The following is a 21,509-nucleotide window of genomic DNA, read 5'->3' on the forward strand; positions in this document are numbered from 1 at the left end:
ATTAATGGGCAGGCGTGGAAGGGGGTTCCAGCACTATAATGACTAACACATCCCAGTAGATGGCAGTGTTGCATCCTTTTGTGATCGAACAAGGGAATGTGGGTGAACTCAGTCACTACAACAGGGCAATTTCCAAACCTTGACTAAAAAACGAAAAAAAGAAGCTATCAATCAAATGGCTCACCTTGGCAGAAGAGCAGACGCTCCACTTGGTGTGAGTTTCAGCGTTGAGACAGTGAGACAGACGTTCTGTCTGTAAAAGACAAAGTAGGGGGGGAAAAAAAGTTGTCAACGCGAGTAAGACCACAATGACGTGCACGTGTTTGACTCAGAGAGGAAAAGTGACGGCGCAGACGAGGCCTTTGACTGTCATTGATGATGTCACACGTCAACACTTTGATGTGTCATCGTGTCTGCTAACCTTCCTCCATCATCGTCGGCCTCAGCGTGCGGGCGGGAAACACCCTGGCAAAAGTAAGAAGAGTCTTTTCAAAATAAAAGTCTACAAAAGTCTCAAGGAAAGAAGTGACATCATCTGTACAAAATTACACACAGTCAGCTACAAGCGGTCGCGCACCCACGCGCTCATCTATGCACGGACAAGTCCACACCTACGCAACACACACCAAGTGTGTCATTTAATAATTCCACACTGGCGTAGACGGGAAGAAGACGTCAGAATGTTGAGGAAAGAGACAATGTGAGGAGAATGTTTGTGTTTCAAATAACTTCAGCAAATGCTGTGTCAGCACGTGCGTGCCCACACACACACACACACACACACACACACACACACACACACACAGACACACACACACACACACACACACACACACGGTAGCCGTGTTAGGAGACGTGAACTTGATGGTGTGTCCAAGCTCCTCCTCCCCCTCTGGCTGTCTCCCATCATTTCCTGTTCCTGTTTGGACATCGGACATATGGCGCTCTGGCGAGGGCTCACTGAGATCACGGGCTTTCCCCCAACACACACACACACACACACACACACACGCACGCACGCACGCACGCACGCACGCACGCACGCAGTGTTGTGAATGATTGCGGCCTTCCTCTGTCGCCAGGGCAACCAAGGACGTGCGGTGACATCAAGCGTCACTCGAGGAAGTCGCTCTATTTGCATGTTGGGAATCCCTTACAAGGCCCGATATGGCACCCCCAAAAGTCAATCAACAGTCAAATATAGCCCGAGATGCACTTCATCCACACAGAAACACGATTTTTCATATTGTTTGATTTTGGGCAAATGAAAATCCATCCGATACATTCAACTGTCAACAACAAATTGAAACAAAAAAGTCACGAAAGGTCATTTTGGAGCTTGCGCCCTTTAGTGGAAGGCAACTGAATTGTTCCGCCTGTCACAAGACCTCGCTGTCATGTACAGGTGATGATTATTTGACGTACCAACGAAAAAGTGAAAGACTGAATGGAGTTTTGAAGACGCCAACGTCCGTCACACAATGACTCGATCCGCCAACGGTTGAGGAAAGCGTGCAGACGAGTGACGAGTCACACACTGATGATGTTACCCCGTAAACATGTCAGAACAGATGTGGGAGCCCTTTTCCTCGGAACTTCTCAGCAACGACGCTTCCTACTCATGCACGTACGCACGCACAAACAGGGAGGTGTTTTCCGGACATGCCGAGGACACATCACAAAGCGTCCAAAATAGAAAAGGTGGTCACAAGAACCACATCAAGCTACTCATCTCCATGTGGAGAAGCAGTGGCTCCGCTTGAAGGTCCTCTCAAATGTCTTCAGAACCATCCTTGAACCTCACCTTAGAACCTTCGAAAGGTCATTACAAAAATAGTCTGCAACCTTTGACAGGTCTTAGAACATCTGATGGGTTCTAAGAACCACCCACGTCTTTAGAAACACCTTTGAGAACAACACAGTAAGGCCTGAGAAGCACTGCAGGATTTTGAAAATGGTGTTTGGAGAAGCAGCCAATATTGTTGGAACCACTGCAGAAGCCCTTCAATGTGATGACAAAGTGACAATATTTTGGATGAACATTAGAAGCTGTGATGGAGGTGGCTCCAATGTCCCCGGGAATCCGTGAAAGGTTTTTGGAAGCAGCCTCGGACCTTCAGAGGGAAACCGGAGGCTGTGATGGATTCCAGCTCAGATATGTCCAGGATCGGGACTCTCGGCAATGAAGCTGCATCAGCAGAGGCCCCTAAAAAAAAAAGTTGAGGTTGAGGGTGGGTGGCCATCTGCCCTGACCGCATCATCTGGCACTGACGCAGACGGGAAAGATGACGTCTAAATCAATGCAGACGGACACTCACGGCAAGTCATGGGGAAGTTTAAAGTGGGGACCACCAGGTTGTGGTGGGCGGGGGGGAAGCTGGGAAAGAAGCAGAGAAGGTAAAAGTTGGATGAGCGTGAGTCACAAAGACAACGAGAGTGAGAGCGAGCGGCGGGTGGGTAGAGAGGGAGGGAGGGGGGAGTTTGGGACGAGCGCAGCGCCGTGCAGAAAGAGAGAGCAAGCGAGCGAGTACAGTTCCGCCCACCCAGCTGAAAGCATTCAACTAGTGCGCCAAGGATCATTCAAGGATCACTCAGCCGGGAGCAAGCGGAGAGCCGCCAGAATCGCCGCAAGGATCTCCGCCAGGATTGCAAGCGCCACAGGTTGACTCGCTTTCATCGCTCGTCTGTGCACCATTATTATTACAAACGGGACTAACTTGGAACCAAAAGTCGCCCCCTTCGCCATGTCCACGCTGACAGCGCTGAGCAGCGCCGTCCTGCTCCTGCTGCACGTGTGCCAGTCATCTTCAGAGCCGGCCGAACCCGCTGGGCACTGCCCCTCCTGTGCCCTGGCGGGCGTACATGGGAACCAGGGCGCCCAGGAAGAGGATGCGGCCCAGCAGGAGGTGGTGGAGGCAGTCAAGCGCCACATCCTCAACATGCTGCACCTACACGTCAGGCCCAACATCACCCGGCCCGTGCCCCGCGCCGCGCTCCTCAACGCTTTGCGCAAGCTGCACGTGGGTCGGGTGGCCGACGACGGCAGCGTGCACATTGAGGGGGAATCTGAAGGGAGGGGCCGGGGGGGAGGCGGCGGCGGAGGGAGAGGAGGGGTCGCGACCCCGCCGGCCGCCGTCGGCCGAACCCACGACGACGACGATGAGCAAGACGCCACCGAGATCATCACCTTCGCCGAGCCCGGTGAGTGATGCCGTTGTTGCATGCGGTGATTAGACATCTGTTTGGGTTTCAAGTTCTCTTGATGACAATTTTGAATGTACTCATTCAACTCATTCACTACAAAAGAATCCAAGACTTCCACATCGCAGTGAATGAGTTAAAATGTTTTGTTTTTTTCGGGCAGTATTCACGTTCAAACTGTGCATAATGTTAGGAATGTTACTAATGTTTTCGAACACTTTTTGTTCGTTGCTCCCCATTTTTTTATTTTGTCTCAGTTTTAATAAACACTTAGGCCTATTACACAACTATGCTGGTCATAATGTTGGTTGGTCATAGTTAGAGGAACAAGTATCGATCAATTTATGGACTACGAATGGATACAAATTATTCAAATAAATGAGGTGTGGTGGTCCAGCTAGGTAAGTTTTTATGTCACAGGTGTCAAACTCAAGGCCCGGGGGGCCAGATACGGCCCGCCACATCATTTTATGTGGCCCGCAAAGACAAATTGTGCATCGAATTTGTGTCATTACTCGAATTGCAAATTGTCTTTACTTTTAATAATATCTTTTTTTTTATATTTGACCAGTTTTTACTCGTCTGATTTGAAAACAAGTTATTTGTCAGTTTGTTTTGTAGCTTTTACTGTATATAATATGAGGTGCTCATACATTTATTTGGGTTGACAGTCACAATGGCCCTCCGAAAGAAGCTTTGACTACAATGCGGCCTGCTAAATAAATGGGTTTGACACCCTTGTTTTAGGTGGTGTTAAAAGTTTGAAAAGCCGTCAATTATGTTCGATCATATCGCGTGGCCCAAAACGAGTGCAGATGACATCTGCGCATTGTAAACATGTCGCTTAGCGAGTGCGGCAAAGTAGCGCACGCGCGTGCCTACGCTCTCAAACGTGTGACGGGAAGTCATGTCGCCGTGCCCTCGGCGGCCGGCGGAGGGCGCCGGCCCAAACGCCACGGCAGCAGGCGGGGCCGGCGATCCGAAAATAGCTCCAGATCAAAAGTGTTGTGCGCTCGAAGGCGACACCGTGAGAAGACGCAGCGGTCAGAACACTCGCGCCTTTGTTGCCGACAAGCCATCCGTTCAGCGACTCGCTAATTAATTGGACCGAGTGAGACGCCACCGCAAAGAAGACGTGGCGGAATTCTTGGCGGAGATGCCCGTGTCCTTTAGTAGAGCACACACAAAACCCCGGCGTGAGTGCGTGTGCGCGGGCATTTGGCTAATTGGACTTAATTGAACACATCATTAGCGACATTCCTCAGAGAACTTTCATGTGTCGGCCATGTTGGCAAAGTCTTTGATGCTCCTCAGTCAGGATTCAAACTGCTGGGCGTGAAAGGCTGCGAGTCGCTCGTTCAGATCAAACATCGCTGTTCGTCTCAGCCAATCACACGCCACCTGTGGGAGGTGGGGGGTGTGGCCGCTCAGGGCGTGGGGTCGCAACCACTGACTCCCGAGCAGGCCTGGCACTACCCAGGGGCCAGGAGGGGCTCAAGCCCCCTTACAAAAGGGTGAACCCCTTCCAGCACTTCATTTGAAATTCCAAAAAGTATGTGGAAATTATTTTGGCAGTCGAGTTGTGTCGAGCCCGTGATTGGCCAGTGACCAGTCCGGGATGCAGTGACCAGCGGGATAGATGCCAACTTTGACTCGCACGATGAGGAAAGCCCTCACGTCGGCTCGATAGCGCGCCCGGTGTGGAGTGATGGGACCGAGCGGAGCTGCGATTGGTGTCTGGCCATCTTGTTTTCCTGTCTGGGAATAATCTCGTCTGCGAGCCAGCTTTGATCCGCCCGAATGGAAAAGCTGGGCTGGCGCAAAGAAGCCGCAGAGAGATGGATGTTTTTTTTCCTCCTGTCATTTTTGCCTGCGATGACGGCGAGCGCGTTTGAGTCACTCGGCGTTCGGGACATTCCTCTCGCCAGAAGAACGACGGCTGGCGGCTTTTTATTTACCAGCTGTTTCACGTCCTTTTGCGTTCTTCAAACTGCTACGCGTGCACGCAGACTCACATGTGGTGCCAATAAGGCCGAGAGGGCGTGGACTCGGATGCACATGTTTGCGCGTCCTTTGAGCCTTACGCTCGTCAAGGAGGGAATACGCTTGCTGAGAATCAACAGGATGCTTTTCATGTGGTTGGCCTTCTCAGAGAGGAGGGAGAACAGACAAGTTAACAGCAAGTGGATGGCTGCCACTCCAGAGAGAAAACAAACAAAGAAAAAAGCTCGCTATTCCTCTACTCATGTTGCACATTTGAACTTTTAAGGTGATGAATTTCGCGATGAGAGAGTATGGGTGTTGGGTTTCCATAGTTACCTGCTGCTGACCGTGTGCGTCTTGTGCATTTCAGGTGAGGCCCGGGACACGGTGACCTTTGTCCTGTCCAAAGACGACGGAAGTGGCGAAGTGTCTCTGGTGGAGCAGGCCAATGTGTGGCTTTTCCTACGATTGGCAAAGAACAACCGCAGCCACGCCAAGGTGGCCGTCCGCCTGTTCCAGCGGGGTGCGCCCTCGTCTTCGCCACAGGATGACGTCTTGCTGGCAGAGAAGACGGTGGACACCCGCCGCAGCGGCTGGCACACCTTCCCAGTTTCGGCGGCGGTCCAGGCGCTTCTGGAAGGCGGTGGTGGCGCGGCGCTCCGCGTCAGGGTGTCTTGCCCGCTCTGCGCCGAGGTGGGCGCCACGCCCGTGCTGCTGTCCGGCAGCGGAGGCGGGTCACAGCAGCGCGCCAACCGGAAGGAGCCGTCCCAACGGGAGCAGTCGCACCGGCCTTTCCTAATGGCGGCCGTGAGGCCGGAGGACTCGGGCGACTCTCGGCGCCGGCGCAAGCGAGGCCTGGAGTGTGACGGCAAAGTGCGGGTCTGCTGCAAGCGCCACTTCTATGTCAACTTCAAAGACATCGGCTGGAACGACTGGATCATCGCGCCGGGCGGCTACCATGCCAACTACTGCGAGGGCGAGTGCCCGCTGCACGTGGCCAGCATCACCGGCTCGGCACTCTCCTTCCATTCCAACGTCATCAGCCATTACCGCATGCGGGGCTACAGTCCCTTCCAGAACCTGCGCTCCTGCTGCGTGCCTACGCGGCTGCGGGCCATGTCCATGCTCTACTACAACGAGGAGCACAAGATCATCAAGAAGGACATCCACAACATGATCGTGGACGAGTGCGGATGCTCTTAGACGTTCACCGGGACAGCAGACGCGTCAGGCATCGGGTCGGGTGAAGAGGGGTGGTCACGTCCGTCCTCCGGGCACTTTCAGACAATAAGGAAAAAAAAGAGATGAATATTAATATATTTTTGTTAAGAACGAAGTGGACGTGGCCTATTCGTGTGGCTGAGAACATGATGGTGGCGGCGGGGCTGACATGCCACAAACTATGCAACTTGTTTTCGATACGTTCCACACTCACCTGCCATCGGGCAAAATCTGCCAAGAACAGTAAATAAAAAAAAAAAAAAAAATTGAAATTGACCCCTCCCACATCTCCACATTTAAAATTATATTCACATTTCATAATGCAAAAAAAAAAAAGATGGCGCTCTTGCTTGCAGCAACCGAGAGGCCAAAGGGTGCTTGCTTCAAGGTGTTTCCGTGCCAGTTCCACTAAAGGATAGCGGCAAAAGTGAGTTCCACAATGTATTGTAACACCAAAATGTTCAACCAAACCAGCTAAGAATGAATGTCCGCTTGTGTAATAGCACAACTAAACAACACAAAAGGCTATAGACGGGCTAACTGTAGCTCCAGCGCCGTGCTGGGCACCTTTTGGAAAAATGTGACACTACACTTGGGTTCAGACTCACCCATCCCAAAAAAAGTGCAACCTAGCGGACGCAAACATTGAACGGCGATAATTTGGGGTTTCACTCTGAGCAACTTCCACTTTTTCCTTTTGTTTGCTGAAACGCACCTGGATGAAAGATGGACACTCTCGCGAGTGTGTGTGTGTGTGTGTGCGTGGTGTGTGCGTGCGTGCGTGTGTGTTGAGATTACTTGAATGAAACAAGTTGGCTTGGCTGCTGAAACCAAACCCTTCTATGTTACCATGGTTACCATGTTTGACATTTACTGTCACGGAATATATGAATTATATTATTGTTTATGTTAATAATAATAATAATGATGCGTGGTATTTGCGAAATGTTTTTGCACTATAGCGAGACTCCAGGTCACAGGTTTGATGCCCACCGTCCAACACACAAAACTTCTGCTGACATCACTGGTGACAAGATTAGCGTAGCAACGAGCTAACCACCTGCTAGCTGTGCGTGAAACTATCTGATTTGGTCAAATGTTCACCAGCTTGACTTTCCTTTCACTTTTAGCTCTTTTCAGACACCAAAGAGGCCCGTGTGTGTGTGTGTGCGTGTGTGTGTGCGTGTGTGTGTGCGTGTGCGCGTATATGTGTGTGTGCGAATACGCTGGAACGTTAGCTCAAGTTTTCTAAAATGTACATTTGCGTCCCCAAAAGACTGAGCAGTGTTGAGCAGTTTCTACTCAGAAATTTCCCACAATGCTTTTCTCCTCCAAGTCAACGTGTTTTACAGGGAGGAAGGAAATGTTGCCATTTTCCAGACTTTCACCAAAAACCTCTTTTTGTTCTGCGCTACTCTCGGACGCTTCCCAACGGCCCCAGCCACACGAAAAGAAACCAGAAATAAAAAATTATAATACAGAGGAAAAACTGGTGTTGTTGACACTGAACATGAAAGACGAGGAATAAAAAAAAAAAAGCCTATTTTTTATTCTGTAAATATGGAAATTGTGGCTTTGATGTACAAATGTGCTCGTGACATTTTCTGATCTAATTTATTGGACTTTTCTGCTTCCCATTAAAGTTTCAAACAACAAACGCCTGAGTATGATTATGTCAAATGGAAACTTTTAGAGCAAGAAAGCCAAATGGAAGGTTTGACATGCGCGGAAAAAGAATATCATGCCTTTGATTCACGGCGTTCAAAGGCACCTTATGGAGCTAAAAGTAGTGCTGCAGCGCACCATCATCTCAATCCATGTGTTAATTACAGTTTGATCTATATATCCGATTTGCTTGATTTGCATCCCTTCATTCGGAAACAGAACATGATGTCACAGTGCTAACATGAACCGATTGAGATGAGTTAAAGCTCAAGTGAAGCGAACGATCGGAAACACACCAATGAGGGCGTTGAAAGCGCCGCAAGATGTTCAAAGCAGAGCAGTCGGCGCCTCTTTTAAGCAGCTTGCGGCTCTTCGTAAGCCCAAAGTCAAACAACAAAGGGCAGGCCGCTTGAGTGTCAGTCAGGGTTGTCAGCGGAGACGGACGGACGAGATGTTGCGGACGTGCGTGCGCATGTGTGCGCGCACGACGCCGGCACGTTGAATCTGTGTCGCTTTTTTAATTTCCTGTTCTGCTCATTTTACTCAGCTTGCTCAACATAGGATTAGCGCTTAATGGAGAAGGAAATGACACAAGTGCGTCAACACACACGCACACACACACAGACATGACCTCTCATGGCTTTGTGCGTCCTCATTTGGCTCAAAAAACTTTCTCCTGTTCAACTTCTTGGGCAAAAGTGCCAGCGTCGGTCTGTGTGTGTGCGTGCGGGTCAGATGGTCCGTCTAGACAGGCCTGCGCGATGAGCAGAGCGCACGCTGGCGTCTAGTCAGTCGAGCAAAGCAGACCAGGGCGGCAACCCGTCTCCCGCCGGCGCCCACGTGTCCGGTCGTCACGTGCGCGCGCTGACTCAGGGTGTGAATCACGGTTCGTGCGTGAGGCGCAAGGATGGGCATAACGTCAACAGATTGGACACTTCGTTACATTTGGCTTTGTCCACTTGTCCTCAAGTGGCTTATCTTAGGATGAGCACGTCGAGACGAACAAGGGACTGGTCGCAAGTTGAGCCAAAGAAACGCTGCTTGAACATTCTGCTGTGTTCTTTTTCTCTTGTCTAATGACAGGAAGCGTGAGAAGCATCAGCAAGGCGGAACCCCCCATTCGCCCCGTCCCTCCCCTGCCCAGAGCTCGTTCACAAGTCAACAAGTGTTCAGCGAACAGCAGCCAGGGCGGAGTTCCCTCCCAGGCTCGGCCAAGACCGATCCCCCGATTGCGCCACGAGGTTCCCCCAAAGTCGGCAGGAAGACGAGCCGGAGTTGCCGGCGCTTTTTCCCGCCGGTAGCGCTGAGTCACTCTGGCTGACCCGCCGGTGACTTGCGCGTCTGGGAAAGATATCGGAAACGCAAACAGCAAGTTGACAACAACTTTGGGAAGGTCCTCCTTCACATCCATGCATGTGTCTGTTAGCGTGCACTCAGGGCGGACACCGACGCACTCTAAAGTGGCCACTCCCACCAAAAGATGCATTTCTGCCCAATCTCAGCATGTGCTCTTTGATTAAAAGGACAAACAATGGCCATGCCGCCCCCGACCCACTTGTACATTTTGGGAATTGCCTACTCGATTCCAGAACACGGGAGAGACGAATGGCGTCACGTGTTTTAGAACGTGGACGCACAAAGTAAACCAAGACCATGATTCACTCAGCCACGCTGAGCACGCGCAGCTGTGTTATGACGGCACGCATCATAAACACGCACGTAATGGGGATTTAAATTCTTATTTTTGAAAGGAACTAACTCATATGGGACAGCTACTTTTAAGAGACGGGAAGCGTCCAATTCTTCTTCTTTGTTGTTCATTTTCAAGCGTACTCATCAGAGTTCGGCTTGAGGTCGGGCGGGGCTGCGTTGGGGCGAGGGCAGGGTTGAATTGGCGCGAGAGACAACAAAGACGAGACAACAAATGAAGAGGCCCGGCGCTAAGCTAATTGTAGGGCTAAGCTAGAGACAAGAGGAGGTCACATGACGCAAAGAGCCACAAGAAGGTGGGCAGGCGGGGCGGGGCTGGGCTGCCGTGACTGAACGAAGGGTGCGGTCTTTTCCTAACCGACCTCGTTAGGGCTCCAAAAAAAAGAAAGAGTGACTCACCTTCAAAGTGAAAACACTCTTTCTGTGGAAATCTTTCCTGAAGACACAAAATCAAAATGAATCAATCATTTCGGATTGCAATCAACTCGAGTGGCGACCTGACATGTTTACGGTGGCCGTGTGACTTTTGCAAAGCCAACAACTGAAAACAACTCTGTTGGATGCATCTTGTGATTTCTTGTGAGAAGACCCCGTCGTCATGGCAACCTGGAGTACACATCCTATCTGGACTGTGGTGCGTGTTTTTTGAGGTGTGTTTGAATGTGAAACGCAGCTGCTCCAGCTGCACGCCGCCTCCTTCCCTGCGGCCAACGCCAGGAAGTGTTTTCCAGAGAAACTCCCGCCGGACGTCATATGAGGGAGCCCCGGCCCCGCAGCCAGCGTGCCCGCCTGAGTGCGTGTGAACCCGCCTTTGGCAGCAGCGCCGCGACTTGGCCGGCACCGACTTTGCTTATTGTCTCCTACATGAAAGCTGTCTCGAGGACTCGCAAAGGCCATCCATCAATCTAAGCAGGGCTGTCCAAAGCGCTTTTCTTCCGAGGGCCGCAAACGGAAAAATGGAAATGTTGGTTTGCCACTCAAAATATGTCGTTTCAAGAGCTCTTACTTTTATCACGAGTGAGTTCTGGTACTTAAGTTCAGGGTGTGAGTACTGGACAGTGCAGTGGTGTCAAAAGCTTCAAATCAAGTTTTTTTTTTTTTGGATTTGATTTTTGTGAGTCTCTGAGTGCCTTTGCAGCTGCAGCTGCAAAGCCTTCAAAATAAAAGTATTATTGATGTCAGCGCGTCTGCGATCGGCATCAGGATGCAAAAAAAAAAAACCCGTCTCCGGTTCCTGCACGCGCTCCAGATGTCAGACAGTCGGGGACACTTAAAGAGCTGATGACTTACGTACATCCGAAGGGGTCACGGATCAGCCATCCGGCCGCTCAGGCTTCGCTCCGGCCTCCGCGCCACGCCGCGCCTTCCGGCTCCTTGTCCGCATCCTGGCGCTGTTGTGGTGGCTAGCGGAGTTACGGTTAGCGTTCAGCCTCTGGTCAGCATCATGGCAAATTAGCAACCATCTGGAGCAGATTACGCTCGTGTTTAAAAGAAGCCACTCACTTTTTAACAGCTTTCTCAGCAGCAAGTTGGAGCAGAAGGAAACAACTCTAGAAAGGGGGGGAGGGGTCTGATTTGAGAAAATTAATTAAAGATATCAATCAATCAAGATATGACTTTCAATCTCTCAATTTCTTTTTAATGATGTCATTCACAAGGCTGGGATAAAATAATCTTTCAAGACTCAAAAGTGCAGGTTGCTGTTTTCTAACATCGGCAGCAAAAAGGATCAAATTTGGATTTTTTGCGGTTGATTACTTTCTGCCGCTTAAATGAATCTAGAGTTGTGCAATTTTTTTGGGCCTGCCTAACAAGCCGTCAGCAAACCGAGTTCTGTGCCACGGCTCCCGACGCCAGCAGCTCGCTGATGACGTCATCAGGGTAGGCCAAGGCGTCACGAAGCACCTGCACCGTGTGCTGACCAATCACAGGCGGGGGCATGGGATCGCCATGGGAGAAGCCGCTGTAGCGAACCGCCGGACCTGAGCCGCAACGACACCGCATGACAACTCACGTGACGCGTACATCCGACTCTTCACGCCTGACATCTGAAAGCCATCTTGTTTTTTTCTTTTTTATTATTTGTGGCTTTTCTACAGTACACCGGCTTGCCCGCCTTCTCAGTGGCGCCACCTTGAGACGGCGCCAAGCTCAACTGAAAGCTATGAAAATGCTAGCACCCCTTTAGCTTGTATCACTAGCTCCTCCTAAATCATCATTGACACTGGGAATAAAAGAAATACTCAAGAGAAGCACTAATGAGCTCAAGTCTGTGTGTGTGTGTGTGTGTGTGTGTGTGTGTGTGTGTGTGTGTGCGCGCGCGCGCGCGTACTAACCAGGCACAGTGATGTGTCCTGCAGTGGGATGTTCCATCTCCTGCATGAGCCCGTTGTGTTTCACCTGCACACACAAACATAAGTTAGAGCTGTCAATGATAGAATTTTGACTTCAGGACTGTCGGCGCTGGCCGAGAACCGGTCCCGAGTGGGTTCCGTCGTAAGCCGGGCTGGGGGGCTGTCGTGTAAAAGAAGATGAGTGACAGCTGGCGGGTGTCGAACGGGAGCGAGTCCAGATGTGTTGCAGATGTGCCAGAAGCAGCATTCACGTGCACGCAAGACGACAACAAAGTCCAAATGTTTTGGACACTCACACGAGCGGCTTATATTCCTAAGTGACTCACCAGCAGTGTGTGTGTGTCTGATTACATGCATGTGTGTGTGCCACACTTGCTGCTTGTCATGCAGGGTATCATTACATCCATATGGCCGTCTCACACACACACACACACACACACACACACACACACACGCGCACACACACACGCGCACTTTGTACTTCTTAAAGGCTTTCCAACTCGTTGTGCGAACAAGTCCAAGGTCATTGTGAAGGGGGCGAGATGTGTGTGACGTGCACATGAAGAGTCATCATCTTCTTCCAAAGGCAGAAACCAAGATGATGACGAGAAGGACGAGGCTGACGACTGCACTTTACTTTTCCATCCATGGCTGCGCTCAGGCGTGCGTGGCCGCCATTGTAGCGTGCGTACGTTAGCGACCGAGGCCAACTACGTCAATGACTTCTTCACCTTCGTCTCTTTTCGCGCCTTCTCTTCCGCTTCCCCCCCCCCCCCCCACACAACCCTTTGAAGCCAAGTGTGGCGGTCCATTAAGTCGACTAAGCAGCCCCCCCGGGAGCGTGCGGGCCTGCTGTTACATCACGTCAGCGCAACATCAAGGCGTGGGAGGGGAGGGGCGGGTGGGCGCGAGCGCGCAGCGACGAAGATCTGAGGTTGCCTGAACCTGCTGCTCTGGCTTTGACCTCGCCTATCAAAGCAGCTGCGCGTGTGCATGTGTTGCATAAAGCGCATGAATTATGCTCTTCATCATAGGACGGCTTTGGCGTGCCAAGCGGGACTTCCGGTCCCCCTCACCGCCGCTGCATCTTCACCTCCGAGGTGAACCCTGACCTGCTCATCTGACATCCTCCCACCCGACGTCTTCTGCTTCTCAACTGGTGGTTTCCTATCTGTGAGACCCATTTTTGGAAAAGTTAAGAACAAATACAAGGATTTGTTCAAAAGGAGCCTTTGAAATCTCGCACGTGACCTTCGCCAGCGAGATTGCGGCTTGAAGCAAGAAAGCTTTGCGAGACATTTGGAGAACGATGGAAAAGGACCAAAACCCCGATGGCCAACTAGACCGGTTCAGAATCACGGAAGACCTGGGCCAGCTTCCGGAACCGCTCAGACACTCCGACGGTGGCGCCGAGCCCGCCCGGATGCGGCGTGTCCGCACGGCGGTGTCGGGGGCGTCACGTGACGACGCCACCTTACAGCTTTGTTGCTATCGGGCTTAACGAGCGGCAGATGAGTCAAAAATAGAGACTCGGCTTTGTCTGCCGCTCTTTGTATCTCGGTATTTGAGCTCGTTAGCGGCTCCCGGTTACATAAAAACACCTTTCAAACTTCCAAAAATAATCCAAAGAGCCCGACCGCTTTTGTTTGCCACTCAGCCGTGCCGATGCCCGGCCGTCTGTTTGTGGTGTCACAATTTAATTGGAGCCTCCTCCCTCCTCCGCCATCTCCATGGGAAAGTATGCAGACACATTTTCATTTTATTACGTGCATTCCTGCGCGGCGCTCTCAAACGGAGGTCGAAGGTCCGATTCCCCGGAAACTCGGACGGTTTTACTTGCGGCGGTCGGGGCCTCGTCAGGTCGCCTGAACGCTTTCCCGAGAAATCAAACTAGAATTTGTTTTCCGTTTGTTTTCCCGCTTTAGAGGCCTGGTCAGCGGCTGGCTAGAAAAGCGGGCAGACTCAATTTAACGATGGAGATAAGTAAGCGTGAAGGTCAACATGAACTGACTCTGGAGCTTTTGCTTGGCCTGATCACTGCGCGTCTGCTTGTGTGATCAGGTTTCGCCGACGGATGTTTTCCCCTCGCAGAAAAAATTTCACGTTCAGACATTTTTTGAAGGAAAACAAAAATGATCCTTCCAAATTTGTCACGGTGCTTCTGTGCTCGGCAGGTCAGCGGGAGTCACGGAGACGTTGACTTCTCGTTCCACAGCAGAAGCACAAGAAAGATTCTTCGATTAGCATGTTAGCATCATGCAAATTTAAGGCAAGGAAGGATTTTTAATTGAAGGCATAAGAAGGCAGGTGGCCTTTTGCCTGCAGATGATCCGAGGCAGCTATCGATGCACCGTCAGCTTCTTTCCAACGAGTCATAATCTTCTTAGATCACATCCTCCTCCTCCTCCATCCGCACTGATTGGCAAGCACACTCGCGCATGTCACCTAACTTGCGTGGCCTCACGGTGACCCGTAGCCACTTTGTGGATTCTGGCGGACCGGGATCGCCATGGCAACTGATGGAGCGGGATCAGCCCCGTAAGCCTCTCATGTTTTCACTCGGCTCCAAACATGACGCTCGCCGTCCAGCTGTTGCAACACCTCATATCCGTCTTTGACCGTCAAGTCCGGCGCCCCAAACGCTCGATGGCTCTCCTCAACTTCAAAATTCACAAAAACAATCTAGATTCAGCTTTGCACTTTCCGGAGAATCCCCCCTACATGACCCTTGACCCAAGAAGGCAAGCAAGTGCGGCATGTGGAGAAGAAGAGCAACAGGCGTCTTGGGAAAAGACGCCAAGATCAATCTTCTCCTAAAATAAACCCCGCGTGACGCAAGCGTTCCTGACGGAGCGCACGCTCATGAACACGTCAGTGTCAATGTTCTCCGAGGAGCTAATTGAAGTACGAGTGTCTTTGGAAATAAACACGCTGCTTCCAATTAGCGTGAAACGAGAACAGGTCGTTCAGGCCTCGGCGGAGAGCCAACAAGCCAAAAATGATTTGTTCCTGCAACGCCGATTGCTGACAGGTGAACAAACACACGTTCAGCTGACCATCAGCAGACAAGCAAGAGCTCCAGCGAAGACTTTCTTTTTTTTTTCTTTTCTTATAGCTGACAAAAAATTGTCCTATTGGGGAGATTGGGGAGAAAGGAATAACGAATGATTGGGAACGTCAAGATCGCATAATTCACTCCTCCTGCTGTCAAACGGCCAGCCGAGCAAAAATTGTTCACCTTGGTCTACGAGCTCCATTGGGACCTCCGAACAAGATGTGAGTGGGGGATGACGGTGTGAGGTCCCCGTGACCCTAGAGCTCGCTGTAAGCCACCATAGCAACATTTTACTGCAACTTCGCTTTATTTGACAGTTTCCAAACTGTAATAAAATTTATTTATAGCCGCCGTGTCCAAGTGAAGAGGAGCACACGGCTGTATTTCAAAGAGCAGGCGGAGCTTGTCGCAGGTTGAAGAGCCCAAAAAAAGGCATGAGGAGCACCGGTGGGCCCTTGAGCAAGGCAGTCGGCGGTGCAGGCTGAGCAAAACTGCGTTGGTTGTTTAGCTGCGGCTGATTTATGTTCAACTTCCACTTCTGCGTTGTTTAGCTTTGGCCTCTGGGCGTCAGGATATGAGAGCCATATTTAGCTGCATATTTGAGGTGACAGCTACTGGATGGAGGGCTTGCGCTCGTAAAAGGGAGTCGCCGCCGCTGACCTTCAGGGAGACGAAAAGTGGAGGAGGCCAGCACGGACCCAATGTCGTCAAACTTGCAAGGTGAAGGGGAACGCGAAAGAATGTCTGACGTGACACCACTAGCATCAAGGCGGGGTTCTGATGAATTTGCCATTTGTGGAATATGAATCAAGCAGATTAGGCCATCTCTTTGAAAATTGAAAAAGTGCCCCCAGACTCATACTGCCGGCTGTAAATAAAGTCACCGGGTCCACAATCAGGCCGACTTTGAGCGTCGGCGCTCCAACACGCAAAGCTGAAGAAATGGAAAAAGAAGAGAGGCGGATGAAAGCGAAGAAGAGGAAGCAGTGAGCGAGGAGGACGCGGCCAACAGTGACGCGAGGCCAGGACGCTCGCCAAATGACTTCCAGACTTTTCTTTGGGGCGGCCTCGTCCCCCCCCTCGACTGCCAGAAGCCTCTACGGCGCCGCCAAAACACACCAGACACACACACACACAGGCTGTATTGGGAATCCCCCCTTCCTGTGCATCAAGTGATTTGTCCTTTTTGTAGTAGTGTTTGAATATAAATCAGAAGCAAGCAAATGACAAAAGCGCTACAAAACCAACAAGAAATTCCTGCCTTGCACCACGACGGAAAAATTCTTCCTCGACGTCTTTTTTTTGCACACCTGACCGACGCTTTGGCTGAGACATCCCAAACAAAAGCGATCATGGCTTCGCAGCCTGTGAGACATGAGTCGGGGCACGAATTCTGTCCGAGGTGTGTCTCGATCCGCGAGGAGGGAAAAAAAACAAAAACAACAATGTCGTGATGGCGAAAACAAGTCGGCGCCTCTTGAGGCAGATGAGCTGCCGTGAGACACGGACACGCAGGCCGTCACACGCGCCCGCTGAATCATAGCCTCTATACGAGCGCGCCATGCCAGGTGGCGGCGGGAGCTGTTGTCCGCAAAAACGTTCGAGTCCAACTTGTGGCAAGTCTCACAACATTCCGGAACATTCTGGACACGCTCACATGTTGCTGACTAACATGTTAACATTAGCATGTTGTTTACTTTAACCTCTTCAACATGCCACACGCTCACACACACACGCACGAGACACACACACACACACCAAATGTCCTGTTGTTTTGTTCTGCACATACATGGACGCACGCACACACACACACACACACGGGCATTGAGTTTGTGTCGAGTGTGAAGTGACTCATGTGGATTTGCTCCCATTTGAAGGGAAAGTGGGAACACGCGCACACGCACGCACACACACACATACACACGCACACACACACACACACACACACACACACACACACACACAAACACACCTGCGGGTCAGAGAAGACCTCCCGGATGCTGTTGATTGGTCCAATGGGAACACCCGAGCCTTCGAAGCGTCCCAGCCAATGTGTTGTGGTCTCTTGCAGAAACCTAAAAAAGGGGGCGGGGTCAGACTTGTGCAGCTAGCTTCAAGTTGGGCGCGGAACTTTTCATGTTAAAAAATGGGAACGAGCAAAGATGAGCGACGCGTAGCGCGTACCTCTGCGCCAGCGTGCGCACCAGCGCTTGACGGTTTTGGACTCGTAGCTTGTTGGTGGAGTATCGAGGCTGCTGGCTGAGTTCCGGGAGCCGCAGAACCTGAAGACGCATCCACTGTGGTCACCGTTATGACTACCAACGTCACCAACGACTACCCGAATGTCAACGTACGTGACATAAGTTGACAAACTGCTGGTCGTTTCCCGCCGCTATCACCACGTGACCATCTTTGGTTTTGAAGGCCTAATGCGCACACAGGAAGGCGACAATCTTGAAAAATGGTTCACCAACATTTCGCCATCTCGCCAAAGAAAGACGGCGGAGGGATGTGAGCTCACCTGGTAGGGGACGATGCTTTCGTGGGCCGTACCCCAGCGCCTGGCCTCCTTCTCACCGTTCAAGAAGTTGGCGGCAACATGGCTGAGGCACGACACCTGCCACACACAAGCACAAAAAGGCCTCATCCAAGCCCAACAAATCCCGCCAGAGAGATTCGGGAGCCGGCGAGGCATGATGGAGGGGGGGGGCGGATCCTGTGACTTCATGACGGCACCCGGTGGGAGCCTTTTGAGGATGTTGACATAAACGGTCTGGTTTGCATTTGCGGCCACTCGCGTTTCAAGTCTGCGCTCGCGTGGAAGCAAAAAAGAAGAGGAGAAAGAGAAAGACGAGGCCCACGGCGTGCCAGCTGAGTGGACGCGACGCCACATGTGAGACAAACCGCTGCTTTGAGGCCGACATGAGAGCCGAGCCCGGCGCGGCAGCTTCTTTGCGGCAGCGCCGTCGGGATGACGAGCGTCACGCTGCCGCTTTGACACGGAGGGGGCGGGGTCTATCCCAGCTGACATTGGGCGCGAGCTAGATCAACAATGGTGCCAATCGGCTAAAGCACAATTTCCAAAGTAAAGCTGGACAGCTGAATATTTTGCAATAAATGCGCCTTTCATTTTCAAACTGTGACTATTTTAAATATGACTATTTTTGAAAAAGACAACTTTCTTCTGCTTTTTTTTTTTTTTTCCATCTTAACTATCTGTTATTGTACCGTGATGACTTCATCTTGGGAGGCGACCTTTTCATTCCTGTGGCATTAAAGGCAACACATTGAAATGGTCTTAAATTGGCATTCTCTAGTTGGACATCCCTGATTTTATGCCTCCCCACCGTGCAAGATATTAAAAAAAAAAAAAAAAATCCACAACTCACTTAACCATAGTTCCTTTCAAACCTATTATCATAGTTAATAAAAAATAAACAAAATAACAAAAGCTAACATTGATAACATTTTGGAAATAAAACAATTTTTTTGAATGTCAAGTAACTGAACCTTCAACAAAACCACTATAAAGAGTGAAAATATCCTTCGTTCTAGTCTTTTAGGGCTGCGTATTGATTTGGTTTATTTTTGTTTACAGCTTGGAAATCTAGCACGGTGGGGGGTGCAAAGGTCGAAGGTCAAACCTCAGACCGGACGGCGTGCTGCCGGCGTGCAACATAAAACAGGTTTTTAAACGCAATGCTGTCGCACAAATGGCACGCTTCGACGCCACAAATCAAACGCACCCGGGGAGACGCCGTGGTCTGGGAAAGGAACGATAAGCCCTGATTTGTTTGGATGTGCAGCAAATATTGATCGGTGTGTTTAGACTCTCCCGAGCGCCAGTTTACACACGGAGCACTCTTGGGGAGTCGTCCATCACACACACACACACACACGCACACGAGCTACCTGAGAGGATAGCAGGTCACAGTCAATGTGGGCGCCCCTCCCTGTGCGTTGGCGCTGCAGCAAGGCAGCCAGGACAGCGCCGTGCGCGTACAAACCGGTCGCCAGATCAGTCATGGCTATGCCGGGCCGGACCGGATCGCCCTCCTGTTGCCGCAAAAGCAGCATGGTGGGACGTCTTGATTGCGCACGGGCAAACGCAAGGGTGTCTGACCTCTGACCCTGTGATGTGCATCATCCCGGACAGGGCTGAGGCGATGGAGTCGTAGCCCGGCCTTTGATGGTGAGGACCCGTTTGCCCGTAACCTGCGCATAAGGAAGGTCACGCGGGGCGGCGTCTTCTGACCAATCCGAGTGAGTGTTGACATTTTGGACGTGGCTTTCCCCTCAACGTTTGTGCTAATAAAGACAAAGCTAAAGAAAAGAGGGCCAGTCGCCAACGCCATCTGGTGGCGCTTCTCGGCAGTGGCGCCACATTTGCCTTTTGGTTGTTTCATGCCTTTTTGTCTGTTGTGTATGTGCAACGACATTGACATGCACCTGAAATGGAGCAGTAGATGAGGGCCGGGTTCGGTCCGCTGAGCTGCTCGTATCCCAGACCCAAAGCAGACAGTTTACCCGGCACAAAGTTCTCCATCAGTACGTCACACATGCCTGACAGCTGACAGCAATGCAGGCAAACAAACAAGGTTAGCTAGCGTGTCGTCAACATCCTAGCGTTGTCAACATGTTGGCTTGTTATCAACGCACATCGACCATGTTTGATCAGTCGTGCGGGTTTTACTTAAACCATTTTCGAAAGGAGGTGGCAAAATGAATGCAAAAGCGATGGCTGAACGGACCTGCTGGACGACATGCAATCCTCTGGGATGTTTGAGGTCGACGGCGATGCTCTGCGAGTGAAGAAGAAGAGATGAAGACTGGCAGATGGCCAACCCTGGCAAGCCTGCCTCTTTGGGGTCCTACCTTTTTGTTGCGGTTGACGCTGAGGAAGTAGACACTCTCCGAACCCACAAAGGGAGGACCCCATGCTCGCGTATCGTCACCCGCATCTGGAGAGCGCCACACGCAACACTCTTCAACTTCTTGTGGAACAATTAATTGATTCAGCACATTTGTTTTCATTCGTACTTGACAAATAATGCCCCGAGATGCTGGGCTGTGCGCGTCACCTGGTTTCTCCACTTTGATGACCTCGGCTCCAAGGTCTCCCAGCAGCATGGTGGCGAATGGGCCGGCCAGGACGCTGCAAACACACGACACATCATATCACAGGGGGCGCTTTGTTTATGACATTGCTCATATACAACTTTGAAAATGTGTGGCTGTATTTCATAGAATTTTGATATTTAATTAGAGTCTTTTCAGTCACATGCATGCAGTTGACATTTGATTCTTCATCTTCTTTCATTTTGCTCGTTTAGGCCAGCAGGCTTGAACAACTATTACCGGGTCAGGTCCAACACTCTGACGCCGTCCAGTGGCCGCCGGTGGTCACCACCTGGAGACGAGTTGAGAACTTTATTAGACTTTTAGTTGCCGGACTTTAAACGGAATTCGACATCAAAAGTTCAATATCAGGATATAATGTGACGTTTTACGTTGTAATGTGAAAGAACGTGAATCAATTTGATGACCATAGCTTGCAATGTTGCAGTTTGAGTTTAAAAAGTAAAAGTAACTTTTCATGTTGATGGTAGTAACTTGACAGAACCGGAAAAACTCAGTGCTGCAGTGTTGTTAACTTGACACTCGGACCACGACACCTGCTTTCAATAACTAATATCGATCCGTTTTAATGGGAGAAGTCAACAGTAAAAATTAACTTTTGCGCAGGTCACTGTTGTCTTGTGGAGGGGCTCGTATTTTTGTTTCAACTCCCTCTAACCGAGCCGCGTTGACTGCAGCGTTAGCCACTTAGCTTTAGCGCTACCTGTTGCAGTTTGTGACAACCGCTTCCCGCCGGCCCAACTTATGTCTCTTTTCCTCCCGAGCAGCAGCGACGCCAAAGCTGCTGAACGGACGCCCCGGAGGCCCTTCGACGACCAAACACACAACATCATTGCACCGGCTCGTTCGCCCGCGGCTAATGCTAACGTCAAGTTGACGTCGCCTCGGAATATTCGAGGTACTTCCGGGACATTTTTCCCGCCTTGTCCACTTTTCCATCCATCTCTATGAAACAAATGCCCCCTTATACTGGCTGGCCCGTTGCTGGGATACACCGACAAGCCCAGCATATTGAATGTGTCCAAAGTGCGCTAATTTTCTTCCCTCTCATTGAACGACTTACTCACTTTTTTGTAATAAAAACAAATTGTGAAAAAAAATGAGATTTTGTTTGACAGTAATTATTATTCTTACAACCGGAACACTTCCGGTTGTAAGAACAATTTGAATGACGTTGCCAT

The 21,509-nt window shown here is 50.8% G+C and overlaps 2 protein-coding genes across 7 annotated transcripts; one reads left to right on the forward strand and one right to left on the reverse strand.

The window, feature by feature from the left end:
* Positions 1-1,232: 1,232 nt before the first annotated feature.
* Positions 1,233-21,477, reverse strand: sugct (succinyl-CoA:glutarate-CoA transferase). 6 transcript variants are annotated; one of them, XM_061265752.1, is made up of 20 exons: positions 21,032-21,477; positions 20,548-20,599; positions 20,271-20,344; positions 20,065-20,183; positions 19,941-19,991; positions 19,639-19,759; positions 19,313-19,404; positions 19,102-19,245; positions 17,711-17,806; positions 17,544-17,615; positions 17,374-17,471; positions 17,162-17,264; positions 12,117-12,180; positions 11,608-11,762; positions 11,284-11,330; positions 11,071-11,183; positions 10,180-10,216; positions 2,718-6,461; positions 2,319-2,377; positions 1,233-2,206 (listed from the first exon to the last, which is right to left on the reverse strand). In XM_061265752.1, exons 1-16 carry the CDS (start codon positions 21,336-21,338, stop codon positions 11,093-11,095), a joined length of 1,686 nt encoding a protein of 561 aa, XP_061121736.1. In that variant the 5' UTR covers positions 21,339-21,477; the 3' UTR covers positions 1,233-2,206; positions 2,319-2,377; positions 2,718-6,461; positions 10,180-10,216; positions 11,071-11,092. The 6 variants fall into 6 exon arrangements, with proteins under 6 accessions (XP_061121736.1, XP_061121737.1, XP_061121733.1 ...); XM_061265753.1 differs by lacking the exon at positions 2,319-2,377 and having other exon boundaries at positions 20,065-20,150; XM_061265749.1 differs by lacking the exon at positions 2,319-2,377.
* inhbaa (inhibin subunit beta Aa) lies at positions 2,745-8,062 on the forward strand. The gene is made up of 2 exons (XM_061265755.1): positions 2,745-3,201; positions 5,555-8,062. The coding sequence occupies exons 1-2, from the start codon at positions 2,745-2,747 to the stop codon at positions 6,385-6,387; spliced, it is 1,290 nt and encodes a 429-aa protein (XP_061121739.1). The 3' UTR covers positions 6,388-8,062.
* Positions 21,478-21,509: the final 32 nt, after the last annotated feature.

This window comes from Syngnathus typhle, linkage group LG19 (genome assembly GCF_033458585.1).
Source record: "Syngnathus typhle isolate RoL2023-S1 ecotype Sweden linkage group LG19, RoL_Styp_1.0, whole genome shotgun sequence".
Lineage (NCBI taxonomy): Eukaryota > Metazoa > Chordata > Actinopteri > Syngnathiformes > Syngnathidae > Syngnathus > Syngnathus typhle.